Source organism: Capsicum annuum, chromosome 7, assembly GCF_002878395.1.
Source record: "Capsicum annuum cultivar UCD-10X-F1 chromosome 7, UCD10Xv1.1, whole genome shotgun sequence".
Classification (NCBI taxonomy): domain Eukaryota; kingdom Viridiplantae; phylum Streptophyta; class Magnoliopsida; order Solanales; family Solanaceae; genus Capsicum; species Capsicum annuum.
This window is the reverse complement of record NC_061117.1, coordinates 201289016-201309805: the sequence shown is the minus strand read 5'-3', so window position 1 is coordinate 201309805 and position 20790 is coordinate 201289016. Positions and strand designations below refer to the sequence as shown.

The 20790-nt window shown below is 28.6% G+C and overlaps 2 protein-coding genes across 2 annotated transcripts; both read left to right on the top strand.

Moving 5' to 3' along the window:
• Nucleotides 1–10317: 10317 nt before the first annotated feature.
• Nucleotides 10318–10839, top strand: LOC107856798. The gene has a single exon (XM_016701770.2). The coding sequence runs from the start codon at nucleotides 10411–10413 to the stop codon at nucleotides 10654–10656; it is 246 nt and encodes an 81-aa protein (XP_016557256.1). The 5' UTR covers nucleotides 10318–10410; the 3' UTR covers nucleotides 10657–10839.
• A 9342-nt stretch (nucleotides 10840–20181) lies between these two features.
• LOC107856783 lies at nucleotides 20182–20785 on the top strand. The gene has a single exon (XM_016701756.2). It carries the CDS (start codon nucleotides 20354–20356, stop codon nucleotides 20624–20626), a length of 273 nt encoding a protein of 90 aa, XP_016557242.1. The 5' UTR covers nucleotides 20182–20353; the 3' UTR covers nucleotides 20627–20785.
• Nucleotides 20786–20790: the final 5 nt, after the last annotated feature.

Here is a 20790-nt window from a genome sequence, read left to right as displayed (position 1 = left end):
CCCCCCCCCCCTCCTCCGGCACGCGACCCCGCTCCATCTTATCATCTTGTTCTTCATTTTTGAAAAAAAAAAAATTCAACATTTTTTTAGAAATCTTATTTCTTTTGCAATCTAATTCATATTTATTGTTATTTTTCTTCTTCTTGTGTTGTGGGTTCCTTAGAATTTAAATTCTTTAATAATATCAATAAAGTAATTTTAGATTCATATCAAGTTAGCCGAAAAAAATGGAGTTCGCCGAAATTAAATTTTATCGTAAAAAATATATCAAATTTGCAAAGAGAAATGTAATATGCTAAAAAGTTCATGACTTTCACTTTATCTTTTTAATTAAAAATTATTAATTGTTAAGAATTTAAAAAGAAAAAAAAAATAGAGATGAAGAGTGAAGAAGATGGCTAAGAATGAAGAAGATGGCTGGGGTCTTTGTGGGGGTGGGGGGTGGGGCGGGAGGTCAAGGGGGGTTGATTTGGGGGCTGGTTTTCTTTTTTCCTTTAAATTAAAATTTGTTATTATTAAAAATATATTAAATAAGTTAAAATGTGATTTTTTTTTACCAAAAAAAAAAAGAAAAATCACCATTTGAGACCCATTCATGCGCTCAAGGAGAGTTCTCTCTTTGTCAAATCAGCATTTTGTGCCTGATAGATACTAAATTTAGCACTTGAGGGATTTGATATGTACAAACCTTAGTTTAGGGGTCTAAGTGAATTTTAGGGACAAGTTTGAGCTCCTATCGATGGGTTTGGCCAAGTTTATAATTACTGAATTATAGGTATATCTGATGCATAAATTGTATTGTTGCTGCGTCAAACTCGGAACAAAATATGTACGCTTCTACTTTCAAGGGGAGTAAGAAAGTAGGAGTAATATTTATCTTGAACAATTGTTTCAAAGGAAAAAGGTAGAATATATCCCTAAACTTTGATAAATGGTATAAATATATATTCTCCGTCATACTTTTTAATTTTTTATTGAAAATGATAGCATCAAAGCAGTAATTCTGGTAAGTTTCGATCCTACGTAATACTTGTATACACTGGCAATGTAATTTTATTTTTTTTTGTGATTTAACTTGTCATTTTTAGTTAATTATTTTTTATGTAAACATTATTGCAGGACTTGTTTATTGTCGGAACAGAAACTTCATATATTACAATTATATGGCCATTATCAAAGTTAATGAAGCACCCAAGTGTTATGGCCAAGGCACAAGCTGAAGTGAGACAAGTCTTCAAAGAAAATGAAAATTTTGACGAAAATAATCCAGACAAGTTGTCATAAAATTTGTGATTAAAGAAACACTAAGGATGCACCCTCCAGATCCTTTGTTAGGACCTAGAGAATTACCTCTTAAAGCTAGAGTAATGATCAATGCATGGACGATTGAAAGAGTCCAAACTTTCAAACCAGAGCGATTTGAAAATATTTCAGTTGATCTTACAGGTAATCACTATTAGTTCATTTCTTTTGGTTCAGGAAGAAGAATGTGTCCAGGAATATCGTTTGGTTTAGTTAACACTGAACGCCCTTTAGCCCAGTTTCTCTACCAATTTGACTGGAAACTCCCCAATAAGGTTAATGCAAATAATTTTCATACTACTGAAACTAGTAGAGTTTTTGCAGCAAGCAAAGATAACCTCTACTAGATTCCCACAAATCACAGGGGGCAAGAATAAACTCTAATAAAATTCTTGAAAGAATAAAAGAAGAACCTACAACATGATATACATTATTTTCTACTTTCCTTAGAATGTATGTGTTCATTTTCTTGTTTAAAGTGTACCCTAAAATGAAGGGTTATGTAAGTGAGACCTTTACTTAGTTCAAAAGATAAGACATGTCATTATTATATTTTACTATTGTGTACAATGTTTAATGAAATTTCTTTTTAAAAATTATTAGCCATAATAATTAGTCTAATTTTGATCAATTACATTCATTTGTAAAGAATCTAAGAATGGAACTTTCAATAGCAAGCCTATGGGCAGTGACTAGGGGAAATGAAGACAACTCAAGTAGGATATCTAACAATTATATAACCAATATCATGGATTGGAATATGCTAACAAAGTTCAAAAATTTACATCTTAAGAAGATTCACTAATATAGCTTAGCTTCATAATTTTTTCAAGGTTACATGACAAAGGATCAAACTAAGATGTTTAGGATTATAAAAGTAGGACTGACTTAAGTCATGAATTACATAACTTTGAATTTTATTGTTTTATACCTCTTTTCTTTTTCACTGTTTCAAACACCTAATTTCTTTTAACCTGATATCGAATTCTTCTTTTAAATCTTTCGTAGAATATTTTGGCCATTGTTTGTGTAAGTTTACTAATATATGCATTTGAATTGGTACTTGATTGTGTGTTAAAAGGGGGCCTGAAAAGAAAAAGGGGCAACAGATATTTGCAAATTATTTTGTAATAATCTAACATATTGATCATTGATTCGTTTGTTCCTTAAAGCACTTCTCGACTTTGATATCAAATCTTTAATCTATGTTTTTCTGTATTCAAGAAGAAGAGATTTGGAGTTACACACGCTTGATAGCAACACCTTGAGACATTTTCAAGGTAGACCATTGTTTGAATTTTAATTGCATCTCTTTCTGAAAATGGAAACAACAAAAGTAATTTAAGAAAGTTAATAGGAAGTTAGCTATCAGTAAACAAAACACGTTCTTTTACTCACAGCGTGTTCTCTCTTTTAGAAAGAAGAATCCGCACATAAAGATGTAACTACAGTGATAGTGTGAGTTCTTTACTCTTGAACGAACTCACTTAGCGTTAGAAGCTTCATAAACGTAATGAAAAGGAAGAAAAATTGGTAAGATTTCAACAAAAAGTGCATTAAAGCTGATGGAAAGGAAGGAAAATTAGTAAGGTTTGAAAAAAAGGCACATTCCATTGATTGTTTTAATTTTCAATTCAAGTTGATATCCACTACTGGCAAGGTGAATAATCCTTCTGAAGATTTCGGTTAGTTCATTACTTTTATTGAAATGAATTATATTCAAGTCAAACATAGTTATCTCCCCTGTAGATCTCTCTCATAGTTCAAAAACTCTAACTTGGCTGATATAATGATAACTACTTACTACTCAGATAGCTAAACGCATTGTTTGAGTATATACGATGCAATATCAATTATGGACCTCAAAATATAAATTTTTAGTATTTTGACGGGTTCACCATGTCAGGAACATTACTAATTTCTGCCGACCTGATGTTTTTTCATGATGAAATCATAGAATGCTCGAAAGTAGGACTCAAGGATTAAGTTCATGGGCGTCAAACTTCCCCCTCAATTGGGTGAGTGCTAGAAATGAGGTGCTTGACTTTGGCTAATAAATAATGTATTTCAACATTTAATTTTTATCGAAGGGTGGAGATAAATGTGTAAATAACTCTTACTCCAATGTGTTGAAATTATAATTTGTGATATTTTTACTAGGTATGTTATTGTTGTAGATGCAAAAATAAAAAGATAAACAAAGTAGTACTTAATGCTATTTCTTGTTTCTTCATTAAGATTCACTTTGACATAGTTTTCCTGACATTTGTCATTGATTTGCTTTATTACATGGACCTGCATCTACTGTCTTTTCATTCTGCAATTTGCCCATTAAAAAGTGCAATATTTAACATTTACAGTTCTTCGCTCTTTCTTGTGTAATTTTATCTGGATATCTAACTGTTCAAGAGCTACTTTTTTACCTGTACCAGCTTGAGAAGCCAATATTGATACTTAGAGATTGGGAATATACATGATAACAAGGAGTGCCATATGCGTTGTAACCACCCGGGAAATGCCAAATGCTTTTTGGTAGCAAATTAAATTAAATAATTATCATTTGAACATTTTACTTAAATATCTTAACACTACTTGATTTTAAATTATACATGATATAGGAGGAAGCTGGTATATTTCAAATATAATTATAAGATTAACACTATGTTATTTTGATGTGATTCACTATATTTCTGTGGCAAGTAATTATCTATTCACATCAATGATTCGGTTTTACGATAAGAATAACTCAAATACAACTGTAATAATTATTCAAGATTCTGGAAATTGATTTATGTAAATGATAATAAACCACAGAAAAATTCTAGTTTGACATCAGTAGGAAATCAAAGTGGTGACAATAGACAGTCCACAAATACTAAAGAGACTAAAGTAGTTGCAACACATAATAGTCTGTTGGATATGCTTACCAGAGGTTTGGAGTCGCGCAGTAAGTACTTATTGCAACTACACGTGCCTTTGTGATTTTTATTATTGATTTGCCAGCTGAAATATAACTGCTTCCTATTTGATTTGTCACAGTTGCTCGATGGGATGATGTGGAAGGTCCTTCCTTGAATGGTGTAGAAGCACAAAATGAAAATTGTGTCACCATCGGGTATATATGGGATGAGTGGAGAGTTTCTTTGTTTATCATGGACATAATTGTGTTTAAAGATCATAACATATGCTCTAAAAGTGCTACATTTTCCCACTTAGTGTTCCTTTTTTCTTGCAGTAGATATTCTTTTAGGGGTAAAGATTTGTATGCGTCTAACCCTCCCTAGACCCCACTTGTGAAATTATACAGAGTATGTCATCATGATTCAAATCATGCTGACAATATTTGATGAAAATATAAAATAAGGCTAGACACTTATGATCCGTCAGTTACATGAATTTCACACATAACAAGAAATTTAATGTATGCTCTTTTTGAATCATCAATTTATAAAGATTCTAAGTTTCTATTTATCAATGCATACAACAACAACATACTCAGTATATTCCCACCAAATGACATCTGGTGAGGGCAAGTGTATGCAGTTCATATCACTACATCAAATGTGAGATAGAGATGTTGTTTTCAATAGACCCCCGGCTCAAAATAAAGCAATCTAAGATACGATAAGAAATAGTAATAGAACAAGGTACAATTGAAATTAACATATTCAATAATACCAAAAGCAAGATACGCATAAAGATTCTAAATTTTCTATGTTGTGCTTTTACTAAGTAGCCGTTTGGCCATGAAAATTACTTTTTTTCGGAGTTGGAGTTGGAGTTGAAGATGAAGCTGGAGTTGGAGTTGTCTTTGACCATGTCTTTTTGAAATTTTTTTTAGACTTTTGAAAAATCATTTTAAAATATGATTTTATGCCCTCAACTTTTAAAAATTATACAAATCACTCAACTACTAATTTACCTACTAACATATAACCAAATGTTGAGAAAATAATTTATATGTCTTCAATTGATAAAATAATTTATATATTCTTAAATTTGTTGATGAAAGTTCTTAAGTACTTTCACTTGAATTAATTATTTTATTGAATTTGATCTTTTTTTAAAAAGTACGGATGAATTATTTCTGAATAGATTAGTGCTAATTTTTTGCTTTTTCTTTATTGATGATATTGATTTTTCTTGAATATTATTGTATCGTACATATGGATCGTTACGTTATGTTTGATATGCGACTTTATTGACCACTTTTTAATAATTTATTAAAATCATAATAGTCATTATATGACATATACAGAAAATTAGAATGGCAAGAAAAAAATATTAAATTTCTCACTTTTAAATAACATAATGTACTAGGCCGTATATTTCTATAATATAGTTCATTCAAAACAAAGTTGATATATTTCCGCCATAGATTGCCATTTATTATTTTTTACTTCACGTTAGTAAATTTTGGTTAAAAGAAGAAAAAGAGATTAAAATATCTGTAACAATTAAAAATGATGTACCATAGAAAAAAATAATAATTTTTTCTTGGTGGTTGGTTGCAATTATAAGAGTGGTTAGTGTAAAAATTTAAAGATTGAGGTTATATGTAATAGTAATGAAAGTTGAAAATAGAAGTGAAAAATTGTGAAAACAACAAAATGTTATAAAACAAGAAAGGATAAAGAAATAGAGTAGAGAGAGAAGAAAGAGTAATTGTTATTTCTCTTGAAGAATGAATTACAATGAAGGAAACCTCTTTTATTTATAGGGAAAAACCTTTTATTTATAGGGAAAAACTAACTTTGGGGTTTGTAACTTTTCCACAAATAGACATTTACAATATATGATAAAGTAGGTATTCACTATATATGGTAAAGTAGACATTCACTATATATGGTATATTTATAAGACTCCCCCTTGAATGTCTAATTGATAGATAATGTGCCTCGTTAAAACCTTACTAAAAAAAATTCAGTGAAAAAAAAATCTAGTGAAGGAAAAAGAGTACACATCTCTAACAATACACATATAGGTTGCCTCATTAAAAACTTTAAAAGAAAAATCCAGTGGGACAAAACCTCGTAAGGAAAAAAGAGTACGGCGTGTATTAACTCCCCAAATGAGAACATCCCGATCTTGTGCACTCTCTTCTTGAAAGTTGCAATTGGAGGAGACTTGGTGAATAAATCAGTCACATTGTCCTTTGAACGAATTTGTTATACGTTAATATCATCATTCTTTTTGTAGCTCATATGAATAGAAAAGTTTTGATGAAGTGTGCTTCGTTCTATCTCCATTGATGAATCCTCCATTAAGATGTGCTATACATGTTGCATTATCTATGTATAAAACTGTGGGTGCATTATCACATTTCACACCACATTTTTCTCGAATGAGATGTATCATGGACCTCAACCATACACATTATCGGCTAGCTTCATGAATAACTATTATCTCATCATGGTTCAATGGAATGGCTAGATAAACTGCTTTGTATATCTTCAAGATATAGCAGTATCCCTACATGTAAATATATAGCTTATTTGAGATCGAGCTTTATACAGGTCAGATAAGTACCCAACATCAACATAACCAACAAGATCGGGACTACAATCTTTAGAGTAAAATAAGTTCATATGTTTGATCTCATTTCGATGTCTCTTAGTAGGAGCAAAACTATACCTTGCTAATAAATTGACCGAAAAGGCTATGTCATGCTTTGTAGTATTTGCAAAATACATTAGTGCACCAATTGCACTAAGATGTGATACTTCATAACAAAGGAGTTCCTCATTTTTTTCTTGAGGTCGGAATAAACCCTTATTCAATTATGCATGTTTCTCATTTAAGCAAATATTCTATTGCTTTTGAAAGCTCTCCAAGAGTTTCAATAATTTTCAAACTATAAGCTTATACAATATAAGGATTCTAAATAAATTTTTTAGAAACTTTTATATGCTTCAAGCATTTTGAATCCTTAGAAAGTTTTCATTTAAATTTTGTCAAGTGAAAATATTCAACATTTCATGAGTGACATCTTCAAGTGTTTGGATTGCAAATCAAATAAGTTTTCACTTACCAAGATGCACCCTTTCATGTCACTTGATAAATGTTTCTACGTCAGTATGCTTAAATAAACGTAGAATTCAGATCTTCATAATCTTTTACAATATTGCGCCAATATTGTATCAAAGATATCATTGAGGATATATCATTTCGTATTGATTCACAGTACGACATAACATTTTGAGATCTCATCACTTCATTATTTTAAGGTACCTAAACCTCTCATAAGGTTTCATGAAGTGTTATGTCGTAGGTTATTCAAGAGCACATTACCTTCTTATTATGATTATTTACTCCTTATCCTTTTTAAGGATTGTTTCATTTGAAATCGATTAGTCTATCATGCTTCATGCATGTGTAGACCTTGTCCTTTATGAACACAAAATAGGAGCACTTATAGCTTAAATATGAGATGCGTTCGACATTCGACTTGAATTATCTTATTAATGAGGATCTGATGATAATTTCTAACATATTTCATAGCTGCTTATAATCTCCCCCTATGTTAGAAAAACTAACATACCTCCTCCATCCTTGTGCATCATGGTATATTCATTAATCGTATATAGTACATAAAAACTTTTAAATGAAATAGTTGGTTCCTGACCTTCAACCAATTGAGAGGGAAGAAATAATAATAATTTATTAGTCTAATGCATACAAGTGTTATTGTATGCAACATATCATATTTTAGACCAACACATGAAGCTTTGTTCTTATCAACAATGATTTAGCTATTTATTGAAGGCATTCAATGTCAAACCATTTTCATCAAGATGAATTGTCTTGATTGCACAATTTGAAAGTTATGCTCTTAACTCTATTTTATTGAGCAAGCACCTTTATGAATGTCAAACTACAAGTTGACAATAAATGTACACGTGATTATCTTATTGATGCATCTTTTCAACATATCACATGAAAGGTGAACAAGTCCTTATTCACCTTTTATATTTTTCAGATTTTGAGGGATCCAATCCAATAATTAGTTGGTCCAACCAACTTATCATAAGAACAAACAACATGAATAATTCTTGGAGAATTTTCTAATTCTTTATTACATGTTCAATACTGAATATGCACATCTTCGGGATGTCATAATCATTTATGTCAACTTATCAGCTTTTATTCTAGCAAACTCCAAGTTTACCATGACATGTACCTTTTTACATTAGTAAATTTTAGATTTACTACTACATGAATAAATTTCAGATTTACTACTTTAGAAGTAGATTTCAAAATAACTTTTCTCAGTTATTCTGCCTCATTCAGAGGTGAGTTGTGAAGCCATCACAATCAAGTTCACGTTCGTTGATAAGCTTCACTAAATATCATCACATTCACCCAGGGAATGAATCTATGCTTATAGCAATTAAAATTTTCATTCCCATGAACAAAATATGATCGTATCTTAAGTCTATCAAATTGATAACTTATAACTTCTTTTATGATATTGCTACTTCAGGAGCAAATCGAGGCATACATATGATCTAGAGAATTTTTCTCTAACATATCTTATGATCATAATATACGTGTGAAAATATCATCACTTTTGATGGTCATTATCATATTGTCCCTCCATGAATATATTCATGCATTAAATCACTTGTATTCTTTCAAACATATTATTCACTGCTATCATATACACTTAAAAAATTAAGTTGTCATATTTCAGACTTATCATATATTGCTACCACATTCACTTCATGGAATGGAACATATTCAATGGGCCATATTTCATGACTTTTCATTAAAAATATATTATTTTGCCTTACCCATTATAATATCATCAATATGGTGCATTGAGATTCAAACTCAACGTCTTACTCATATAAAGGCGTCTTAGGCATAAATTGATGGGACTTAAACCCAACATATTATCATCCCTTTTGATAATATTGTTCTTGAGGAATAAATTTAAAACATAAATGGTTCCAAACCAATTATTTTTTCTCAAATCCAACAATAATTATATTATTAGTAATAAAAGACAGTTAATATAAGGAATTACTAACCTTGAAATTACGTTTAGATTTATAATCTCATCTTGTTTGGCAGAGTCTCATGCTGATAACGTGTTATAAAACAAGAAAGAATAAAGAAGAAAAGTAGAGAAGGAAGAGAGAGTAATTGTTATTTCTCTTGAGGATTGAATTACAATGAAGGAAAACCCTTTATTTATAAGGAAAAACTAACCTTGAAGTTTGTAACTTTTCCATAAATAGACATACACAATATATGGTAAAGTAGGTATTCACTATATATGTTAAAGTAGACATTCACTAAATATGGTATATTTATAACAAAAAAGTTGTTTTCACTTTTTGAAATCCAACTCCGGAATAATTTTTTGAATTTTCAGGACCAAACACCACAATTTCTGGAAAAGTAAAAAAAGTGAAAAAAAAAAAATCAGAAAAAAGGAAAAAAAATTTATGGCCAAACGGGCCCTAAATTTGTATGAAAAGTATAGTATCTATTCAGAAAATATGAATGATCACTAATTTTCATTTTATTGGAAATTAATGAATTTTCTCTTCAGTAAAAGAACCGCTTAATTTAATTAAGACTATTATGAATTCACTTTTTTTTTAAAATTAATTTAATAAACTATAAAAAATGCCAGTAAATTTATTTAAGTATCAACAAATTTACAAAAAGAAGACAAATGAGATATTTTTGGTGATATTTAAACATAATTGAATACTTTTTAAATTAAATTATTTAAAATTATGAATACTCGGACAAATTTTGGTGAATTTCTTAGAACCATCCATGTTTTCATTCTCATAAACTCCATTTTTAAAAAGGTACTAGTAAAAATGAGTGCCTGTACTCCGACTCTCGTCTTTTTCAAAGAAATCAGAAGCAATGAATGAAAGGTTATTTTTTATTTCTACGGATAATATACCTAAAAAACCATTGGCTGTAGAGCCCACGGTAGCCAAAAAAAACCACTGGCTCATCACTTTCTATATATTAGCCTTAGCAGTTAGCCCCAAAACTCAAACTTATCCTACTAGCAATCAAAAGATCAAAGAACAAAGCCAGGAAAAAGTAGTAACATTTTAGAAGACATTTAAAATCAAAATGAGTTCAAGCAGGAGAGCGTGGATAGTAGCAGCAAGTATTGGAGCTGTTGAAGCCTTAAAAGATCAAGTTGGTTTGTGCAGATGGAATTACCCATTAAGGTGTGTGGCACAACACACAAAGAATAACATAAGGTCTTACTCTCAAGCCAAGAAACTTTCTTCATCACTAATTGCAAACAAGGCAGAACAATCTGAAGAATCTTTGAGGAAAGTTATGTACTTGAGCTGTTGGGGTCCCAACTAATCATTTTCAAGATATATATATATATATATCTTCATGGTCATTTTGCAGACCTGAAGATTTCAAGCCGGAATAGCATATAGAAAAATATAGTGCTATGATTGTAAATAAATAGGACTGTATTTTGAAACTTTCGCAAGTTAAATGAAAAACTGCAATATATATGTGGTGTTGATGTTTCGATAATTTGTTCTAATGACCAATCAGCTACTCCAATGAAGTTTGAAATAGAATCTTTCATAAAACAGATGTTGTCTCTGTTGATCTTGGTGTAAAATTAAGATGGAACAGCATCTCGAAAGATCAATACCAACAAATTAAATGATGAAGAGTACTGTAGGATGAAAAGGTATATTGTAGGCTGTAGCCTTCAAACACATATTTTGCATTCTTAACATAGTCAAAAAAATTCGCCACGTAGGTTTCTAGTAAATAGCCTTTACTTTATACTTCCAAGTAAGTTTTTTCTTTAGGACAACACCCACTTTTCTTCCAATTTCTTTCAAGTGGATCAGAACAGATTTCAAAGTCAAATAGTTTATTTATTGCATCCTATATAATTTCTTGATAGACTAAGATTTCTATCAAAGAATCCCCCCCCCCCCCCACCCTAATCTTTGCCTGCTATTTCTTTCAAATAAGGTAACGTGACGTTGCCTTTTGTTTTCTTACAGTATCAGATCTGAAGATGAATTGGCGAGGAAATGGTGAGGAGGGAATGTCATATGGTTAACTACGGAAAGAGATTATATGCTAAGTTGTATGGCTGTATGAGGCGTAGTGACCACTGACCAGTCAAGAAAAATTATAGACTTTATATTAAGAAGATGTAAGTTACCGAAATGAACATTGGAGATAAATGTGTGGATGTATCGATACAAAAGATAATAGTAACAATGAGGATTGAGTTGATTTGTACTTGTGAAAATCAATGAGAAAAATAAGATTGAGTTGATTTCGACATCCAAAAATCAAGAGATGAACAGTGAAGTTGTGAGATGTTCGATAGGATGAGTATGATGAGTGGTCTATTATGGTGGATTATTGAGATTAAAATTTTGAAAAATTACATAAAAGTAGCATGTTTAAAATTACAATTATAATAAATAGCAATACTTTTGTAAAATTACACAACACTTTATAACAAGAAGGAGTAGCATTATTTTACCCATTAACTAGGCAAGTTTAATCTCCCTACTTTATATTTTTTTATTTTCACTCTACTATTTCACCTCTCAAAAAATATAGTCATATCTTTTATTTTATTTTTTTCATATTATTTTTTTATGATTTTATTTTATTTTTTTATTTTATTTTTATTTTTATATTTTCACTTTATTTTCTCTCTTCTATTTTTTTTTTTTTTCATATTTGAAGATAATTATCTCTATGATCTTCAAGATTTCAAAATAAAACATCATTACTGTCTTTCATTCTCTTATATCTCTACCTTTTTTTCATTTTATTTTTTATCATTTTATTTTTTATTTTGATTTCTTTTTTCTTTATAATTTTTTTCTTTCCACTTTATTTTCTCTCGTCTATTTCTCTTTTTTTTTTTCCTTTCTCATATCTTTTTTTTCTATTTTCGTTTTCTTCTTCTTTTTTCTATTTTATTTTGTTTCTTTTTTTCTTTTATTTTTACACTTCTATTTCTTTTTCACTTCTCTTTTTTTTTTTCATGTTTTTCTTTTTATATTTTTTTTTCATGTTTTTACATTTCTATCTCTAACTTTTATTTTGAAAAGACAAGTATGTATATCACATACACATATTCAAAAAAAACATACAAAATACATAGCCATACAGATATGGATATGCATTTACAGTACAAAACATACATATGTATTTACAAAATACATCATATTCATATTAAACAATAACAAACATAACTATACTATATATCTTCATATGTATTTGCGAAATATAAAGGTGATTCATATAAAATAAGAATATACATATGGATCATGTATGTATTCTGTAAATATATATGCAGAGCTATATGTATTTTATACGGTGTTAGATTTGTCTTTGAACTGTACATACTATGTTATTTTATAGGATAATATATGCACTTAATTGTTTTCTTTTAGTGTATAAGATATGAATCATGTATTTTTTTATTACCTATATATATATATATATATAAATTAGCATTTTTGATATAAAAATTTTGTGTCATATATGTTTATATATACGTGTGAGTCAGATACGTATTTCTGTAAATACATACACATGTTTTTTTACCGTAAATACGTATGCAGATCTGTATGTCTATTTATTTTGTATATTTTTTTGAATATGTATATATGATATAGATAGCTGTCTTTTAAAAATAAAAGATAGAGATAGGAGAGTAGAAAAGCAAATAGAAAAAAAAAACAAAAAAACAAAAAGAAAAAAGAAAAAAGAAAAAAAATAAGAAAGAGAAATAGAAACTAGAAATAGAAGTGTAAAAACAAAAGCGAATTTTATTTTTTAAAAAAAGAAGAAGAAAACGAAAAAAATATGAGAAAGCAAAAAAAAAAAAGGAAAGGGAAAAAAGAAATAAATAAACAAACAAATGAAAAATGAAAAAAGAAGAGAAGTAGAAGAGAGAAAATAAAGTGATAAGAAAAAAATGGAAAAGAAAAAGAAAAAGAAATTAAAATAAAAAAAGATAAAAAAATGAAAAAACTAAAAAGAAAAAATAGTTAGAGATAAAAGAGAATGATATTTTGAAATTTTGAAGATCATGGAAATAATAATCTTCATAGTTGAGTTTGATTTGAAAAAGTAATCTACTAATTTAAATATGAGTAATTTATGAAAATTTAATTAGATGGGTAATTATTCCTTATTTAACTCAACTAATTTGAGTAAAACAAGAGCAGTAAATCTTATTGTGTATGTATTTGTATAACAACAGTTTACTTAAATACAAAATACAATTTTCTATTTTTTGTAATTATGAAACTGTTGTTATAAAAGTTACAATTAAGACTCTATAGTTGCTATATTTTGAAATTTTCTCAAAAATTTAATGAGGTGTCATGTAAAGTTAATAATTGTAAATGAAGACGGTGAGTCATATTAAGAAAGCATTAAACTGAATATGATTAGACCAACTAATCTACATATTGAAAATTAAATAAAAAAATTATAAAATATATTGGAGAATGTGTTAGGGTTTTTGTCCTAATTTTCTTACCAAAATTAAGTTTTACTTATTCTTGGAAGGAAAATAAAAGTAACCATAATTACTTTTATTTTTCCTTAAAAGGAAAGTATAAAACTTTTCCATATTTGACAACCCTCTTTCTTGGAGGAAAGGTTTTGGAACTCTATAAATAGAAGATTCCCTTCTCATATCATAAAATAGTAGTATCCATAATGTAGTCTTTTAAGAGTCTTTGTTTAGGGGGAGATTTTCTCTCAGTAGGTTTTTAAGTTTCTTCAATATATTTTTAATATGTAGGTCGTTTGACCAAATCATATTAATAACATGTTTTTAGTATTTGTTTTTCGTTGTTATCTGATTTACCGTCTATATGGTTTGCAAACTATAAGCTTCCGCATGACGCCCTCTCGATTTTGAACCCAACAAGTGGTATCAGAGCCTATGGTTCAATGATTCAATGGTGAGGTGAGACGAGATTAAACAGGTTTAAAGCGGTTTCAAAAACATGCTGCAACAACTTGGCGGTGATGAAGTTTTTGTCAAAAAAAAAATAAAAAAAACTACATGTGGAGATAAAGTTTCAAACAAAATTTCAACAATTTTGCTGCTAATCCATCTTTAAAACCAAAATCAATTTTTAACCCATGTTTATGGGCTTCAACTTTCAATTCCTGCTTACATTTATGCTAAAATTTCTTTCAACTCGTGCATTTACTTTTAACGCAAGAGCTCCACTATTAATCTATGATCACTTTTAATGCACAAAGCTTCACTTTCAACCCTGTTATTTATAACATGGGGATCCAATAATATTAACTCATGCTTTTATTTTCAATGCATAGGGCTTTAATTTTCAACCAATATCAACTTTTAATCATGGTAAGCAGCAATGATGTATGAAAATCGTTGATATATGAAGATCGTGTGAAGAAAGAAGATGAAGTCAAGAAAATCAAGTAAAAAAGGGAAGATTTATTAGGGTTTTTTGCCCTGATTTTCTTACCAAAATTAAGTTTTACTTATTCTTGGAAGCAAAATAAAAGTAACCATAATTACTTTTATTTTTCCTAAAAGGAAAATACAGAATATTTTCATATTTGGCAAACCTCTTTCTTGGAGGAAAAGTTTTGGAACTCTATAAATAGAAGACCCCCTTCTCATATCATAAAATAGTAGCATCCACAATGTTGTCCTTTAAGAGTCTTTGTTTAGCGGGAGATTTTCTCCCAATAGATTTTTAAGTATCTTCAATATTATTTTTAATATGTAGGTCTTTAACCAAATCATATTAATAACATGTTTTTAGTATTTGTTTTTCATTGTTATCTGATTTATCGTCTATATGGTTTGCACACTATAGCTTCCGCATGACTCTCTCGATTTCGAACCCAACAGAATGATCTCTTTCTAAATAAGACACAATAAATGACTATATCGCACATGTTGGTGTGTTATGATATGAAAATATGAAATTGTAATTTATAGATCAGAGGTCCAAATTTTTTTATTCAAGAAAAAAATATCCAAATATAGAAGAAAATTTATAATTTTCTTACAGGAAAAGTAAAAGCAAATATGATAATATTTTGATTTTCCTTCAAAAGAAAAGTAAAACTCAAATGTGATAAAAAAAATTAGGACAAAAAACCTAACAAGATAAAGAAAGCAAGATTAAAATGATTTAGACAAATGCAAAAGGAAAAATGCAATGAATCATGTTACAAGATATTTTGACAGCACTTGTAAGAAAAATTTCTCGAATATTTAGTTTTAAATAAATAATTCATGAAAAGTGACATATTTGTTACCATGTAGTGTACATATATGAATGTGATGAACGCTATTCTTAGTAAATTTTGACACAGTAAAAATGTATACAAGAAAAAAGATACGTGGTTGTTTAGTTTTAGTATTGACACAGTAAAAATATATCCAGAAGAAAAGGTAAGAAATAACAGATATAATCTAATTTAGATATTTGTAACATGCATTGTACACGTATGGTGTTCGCTTACTTTTAGTAAATTTTTTACACTAAAGTTCATCTTGGTATAACTACTATGACTATACATAATTTCATGCGATTACGCTCTGCTACTGATAAAGACTTTAACTATTATGCTAACGAAGACATCATCACAGAGATCATAGAAGGAGATGAGCCTTCTGATATACCTTCTGAAATACAAGACAGATCTTCTACTAGTATGAAGACATTGCGTAGTAAAATTAGGGATGGAATCGTTAAGAATTTTTACGATGTATGAAGGACTAATTATTTTAAAATAAATTTTCTCTATAAAATAATTTAGGAGTAAAAGTCTATTGATACATGTCCTTTTTGGTCATTTGTCTCAAAAAAATATTTCTTGAAAAAAGATTATCCAAACACAATCTATTTATCAAAAGTATTTTTCAAATGAATTTATCAAATACAAATTATTATTTTTTCTAAAGCATTTTTCTGAAAATTAATTTATAAAAGTGTTTCTCAAATAAGCAGTTTTGTAACAGTAATCCCAAACGCGCTCTTAATGTCATGATTAATTACCACAATAAAATGAATGTTAATAATAGCTTGTTGAAATACACGGGGTAAAAATAATAGTTCGGAGTTTAGAAGAAATTACAGATACTATTATAGAAAACATTGTTGATGATGAAGTTAAAGACGATACAATACTCTTTGAACCATTTATGCGTAAGGAACCACTCATCGACTAGAACTCTTCACATTTTTTTGATGCAAGTTCTAGAAGATAATATCAGAACTTTTGGATGCAATAAGAAAAGTCACAGATGAGCTACAAATAGATTTAAATTTTAACAAAAAGTAAAAAAATTATAATCATATTTCACTAAATTGTCTTAGATATTTTTATTATTTTAAGAAATTATTAACTTCTAATATTAATGGGGCCATATATTTATACAGAGATCTTTCAAAAATATATTATCTTATTGAAATCAGTAATTTTTTTTCCGCTTGTCTAAGTTAGGATCAAAGAAAAATATTATCTTATAGAGTTTATTAATTTCTTGAGTATTAACTTATAGAGATTTTACGATAGTTTCTTATTTTTAATACCTGCTACGATTTGTTTTTTGTGTTTTAATCATTGCATTATTTTGTTACTACAATTCGATTTTCCAAATTCTCATTACTAACTACTCTCTCTAATTCTTTTTATAACGAGGTTAAGTTAGATTACGCATAAAATTGAGATTTAGCTCCTCTCCATTTCTCTTATCTCCACTTTCCCCAAGTTCCTATTTAGATTTGTGACACCCATGCTACTTAAATATCAAAGGTCTAGATTAATTAATTTTCTTAACTAAAGAAGTATACTAATTAACCATGATTAAAAGAAGAGATGTTGGTACTTAAGTTTTTCAATTTTGATAAGAAAATATCCATTTTTTAAAATTTTGATATAGAATGAAATTATTTCAATTAAACAACATTAAACTTTTGATATAAATTGATTTCTTCCATAATTTTATTACAATGAGTTACAACTTACTGTTCAGACCTGAAAACAACTTTTCTTTTTCAAGAAAAAATATTCTACCTATTTTTTGAAAAAGTTTATGTAACAAAAAAAATTATTTTATATTTCTTTGTCATTTTTGATGGCAAAGTACTTTTCAATACTTTTTATTTAATATCTAAATGGTGGAACTTTTATTATATGATTTATAATTTGTTTTTCATCGTAAACTAACTTATTTAAATGTTCATTTGAATTGACAGAAAATTAGTCTACAAAGAAATTAAAAAAAAGTTATGAATAGAAAAAACAAGTTATGTATAACTAACGAAAATGATTTATTGTGGTGCTAAAAAATTATGTGATATTTTTTTTTTTAAAAGCTAAAATGGGATAAACTTAAAGAGACTTAAATGGCAGTAGTATATGATTGAAGTATTTGATTACTTAAAAATCTATATCGTTAATATTTAAATAAAGATAAGTGCCATAAATTTAAGAGACAACTTAAAAAAAATGGAGAGATGAGAAATGGAAAGGAGCCAGATCCATAAAATTGTATTGTGGCTCCGTCGAACTCGGAACAAATTATGGACGCCTCTACTTTCAAGGGGAGTAATATTTATCTTGAACAATTGTTTCAATATCTTCAGAATTTTCTTTCACACACACATAAAAGAAAGATGAAATCGCTTCATATATTGAAATGAAAATGATTAGGAGGTTGGCAACTTTAATAAGCTTGAAAAATAAAAATGCCCTTTTTCTATCGACTTTATATACTCATCTATAAACCATTTTTGATGTATGATGGATAAAAGATTCCAAATTTTCTATGTTAAGTTTTTACTAAATTTGTATGAAAATTTATTTTATTTTTAAAAATATTAATGATCACTAACATTCATTTTATTACACGAAATTACTGAGTTATCTTTTGCAATACAAAACACTTTATTTTAATTAAGACTATTAAAAAATGTAGTAAATTATTATTTTAACAAAAAAATCACTCGATTTTATGTAAGTATCAAGAAATTTACCAAAAGAAGACAAATAAAATTTTTATGTGCTATTTAAACAAAATTAAATAATTTTAATAAATGAGTTAGCTATGAATATGGACAAATCTAATGAATTTCTTAAGATCAGTTAGACATGCTCCAACACTTGTCTTTTTGTAAACGCCAAACCTATCGATAGCCCTTCAAACTTGTCCCTAAAATTTATTTAGCTCCCTAAATCAAAGTTTGTACCTATTAAACCCCTAAATTCCCTAATTTGATTCCAATTGAGCATTTTTTGCTCACATGGCACTGCACGTGCATTGCACTTCGGGAAGCACGTGAGGTGCTTTTTTTAAATTAAATTACGAATAGAAATGTGCCAAGTGACACTGAGGGCCCCAAAAAATATTAATTAAAAAATTTATATTTAAATTATTTTATTAATAGAATTTTAAATTATTATAATTTCTTAATTTTTTTTTATAAAAAGCACCCCACCCCCCTATGTCATCTTCTTCACAGCACCCCACCCCCACCCCGCGTCTTCATCGTCTCAACCTCACCCCACCCCTATGTCTTCGCCGTCACCCCCCACCCCCACCCCACCCCACCCTACCCCACATCTTCATGAACAAATTCTTTTTAATCCATCATAATTATTTCTATTTCTTGAAAAATTCAACAAGAGTCACTTTTTTTCCTCCATTAGTATCACTATTTCTTGAAAAATTACAACAAATTTCAGTAAAGATCACTTTTTTCTCCAAGAAAGATCACTTTTATCTCCATTTTTTTTTCCTCCACAAGAAAGATCACTTATTTTTTCCATTAATATCACCATTTCAATAAAAATGACTTTTTTATAGACCCCTTTTGAATTCTTGGAGTAGATTTAAACAAAAAATTTGTATGTGTATTTTTGAGGATCATGGAGAAGCAAGATTCACTTTAATGGAGAAGAAAAGGAAGGGGGAGGGGGATGATTAACGCTGGGGAAGGTGGGGGCTGGGGAGCGGGGCTGGGCTGGGGAAGGTGGGGGTTTCTAAAAGATTTTATAATTTTTTTTTAATAATTAGTTTTTAATTTTTATTTTATAAATAATTTTATAATTATTTTTTAATAATTTGGATCCTCAAGCCATTTTTTATTTTCATTTTTTAAAAAATTTTATAATATATTTTTAATAATCAACTTTTTATTTTTATTTTTTAAATAATTTTATAATCTATTTTTAAAAATTATTTTTTTATATTTATATTTTAAATAATTTTATAATTATTTTTTAGTAATTGAAATCCTCAATGCAATTTTTTATTTTTATTTTTTAAAAATTTTATGATTTCTTTTAAATAATCAATTTTTTTTATCAATAAGTTTTTTATTTTTATTTTTTAAATAATTTTATAATTATTTTTTAATAATTGGAATCCTCAATGCAATTTTTTATTTTTATTTTTTAATAATTTGTTTTTTTTAAAATTTATTTTTAATAATCAATTTTTTATTTTTAGTTTTTGAATAATTATATAATTAATTTTTAATAATTATTGGACCCATAATGCCACGTGACAACTTCCAATTAGTCCTTTTTACCACATTAGCGCGTGTGTGCAACATACATTTTGAGCTTTTAGCTGATTGGGCAACAAATGCCCAATTGAAACCAAATTGAGAGTTTAGGAATTTAATAGGTATATACCTTAGTTTAGGAGATTAATTGAATTTTAGGGATAAGTATGAGTAGCTATCGATGAGTTTGAACTTTTGTAAGAAATCAGAAGCATTGAATGTGTTGGTATTCTTTATTTCAAGGATAAAATAACTAGTAAACCATTGGCTATAGAGTCCACAGTAGCCAAAAACCACTGGCTCATCACTTTTAGCTACTCTAAATTCTCTTTATCTAATTCATTTTTCACTGCCTATATATTCTACCTTAGCTACAAACTCCAAATATTATTAAATCTACTTAGCAATCAAAAGAGCCAGAAAACCAAAAACAAAGAAAACGAGAGTTACTTTTGAGAAGAAATTAAGTCAAAATGAGTTCAAGCAGGAAAGCATGGATAGTAGCAGCAAGCAGGAAAGCATGGATAGTAGCAGCAAGTATTGGAGCTGTTGAAGCCTTAAAAGATCAAGTTGGTTTGTGCAGATGGAATTACCCATTGAGGTCTTTGGCACAACACACAAAGAATAACATGAGATCTTACTCTCAAGCCAAGAAACTTTCTTCATCCCTAATTGCAAACAAGGCAGAACATTCTGAAGAATCATTAAGGACAATTATGTATTTGAGCTGTTGGGGTCCAAATTGATGTTTTTTTTTTCTAGATAACTTCATGGTCATTTATGCAGAGCTGACGATCCCAAGTTGGAAAGGCATATAGAAAAATGTAGTAATACTATGATTGTAAATAGGACTTAATGATGTATTGAGAAAGTGCAATATATACAGTGTTGATGTTTAATTTCGATGACT

Coding starts and splice junctions, on each gene's coding strand:
- LOC107856798 (XM_016701770.2), top strand. CDS start 10,411: ATGAGTTCAAGCAGGAGAGCGTGGATAGTAGCAGCAAGTATTGGAGCT.
- LOC107856783 (XM_016701756.2), top strand. CDS start 20,354: ATGAGTTCAAGCAGGAAAGCATGGATAGTAGCAGCAAGCAGGAAAGCA.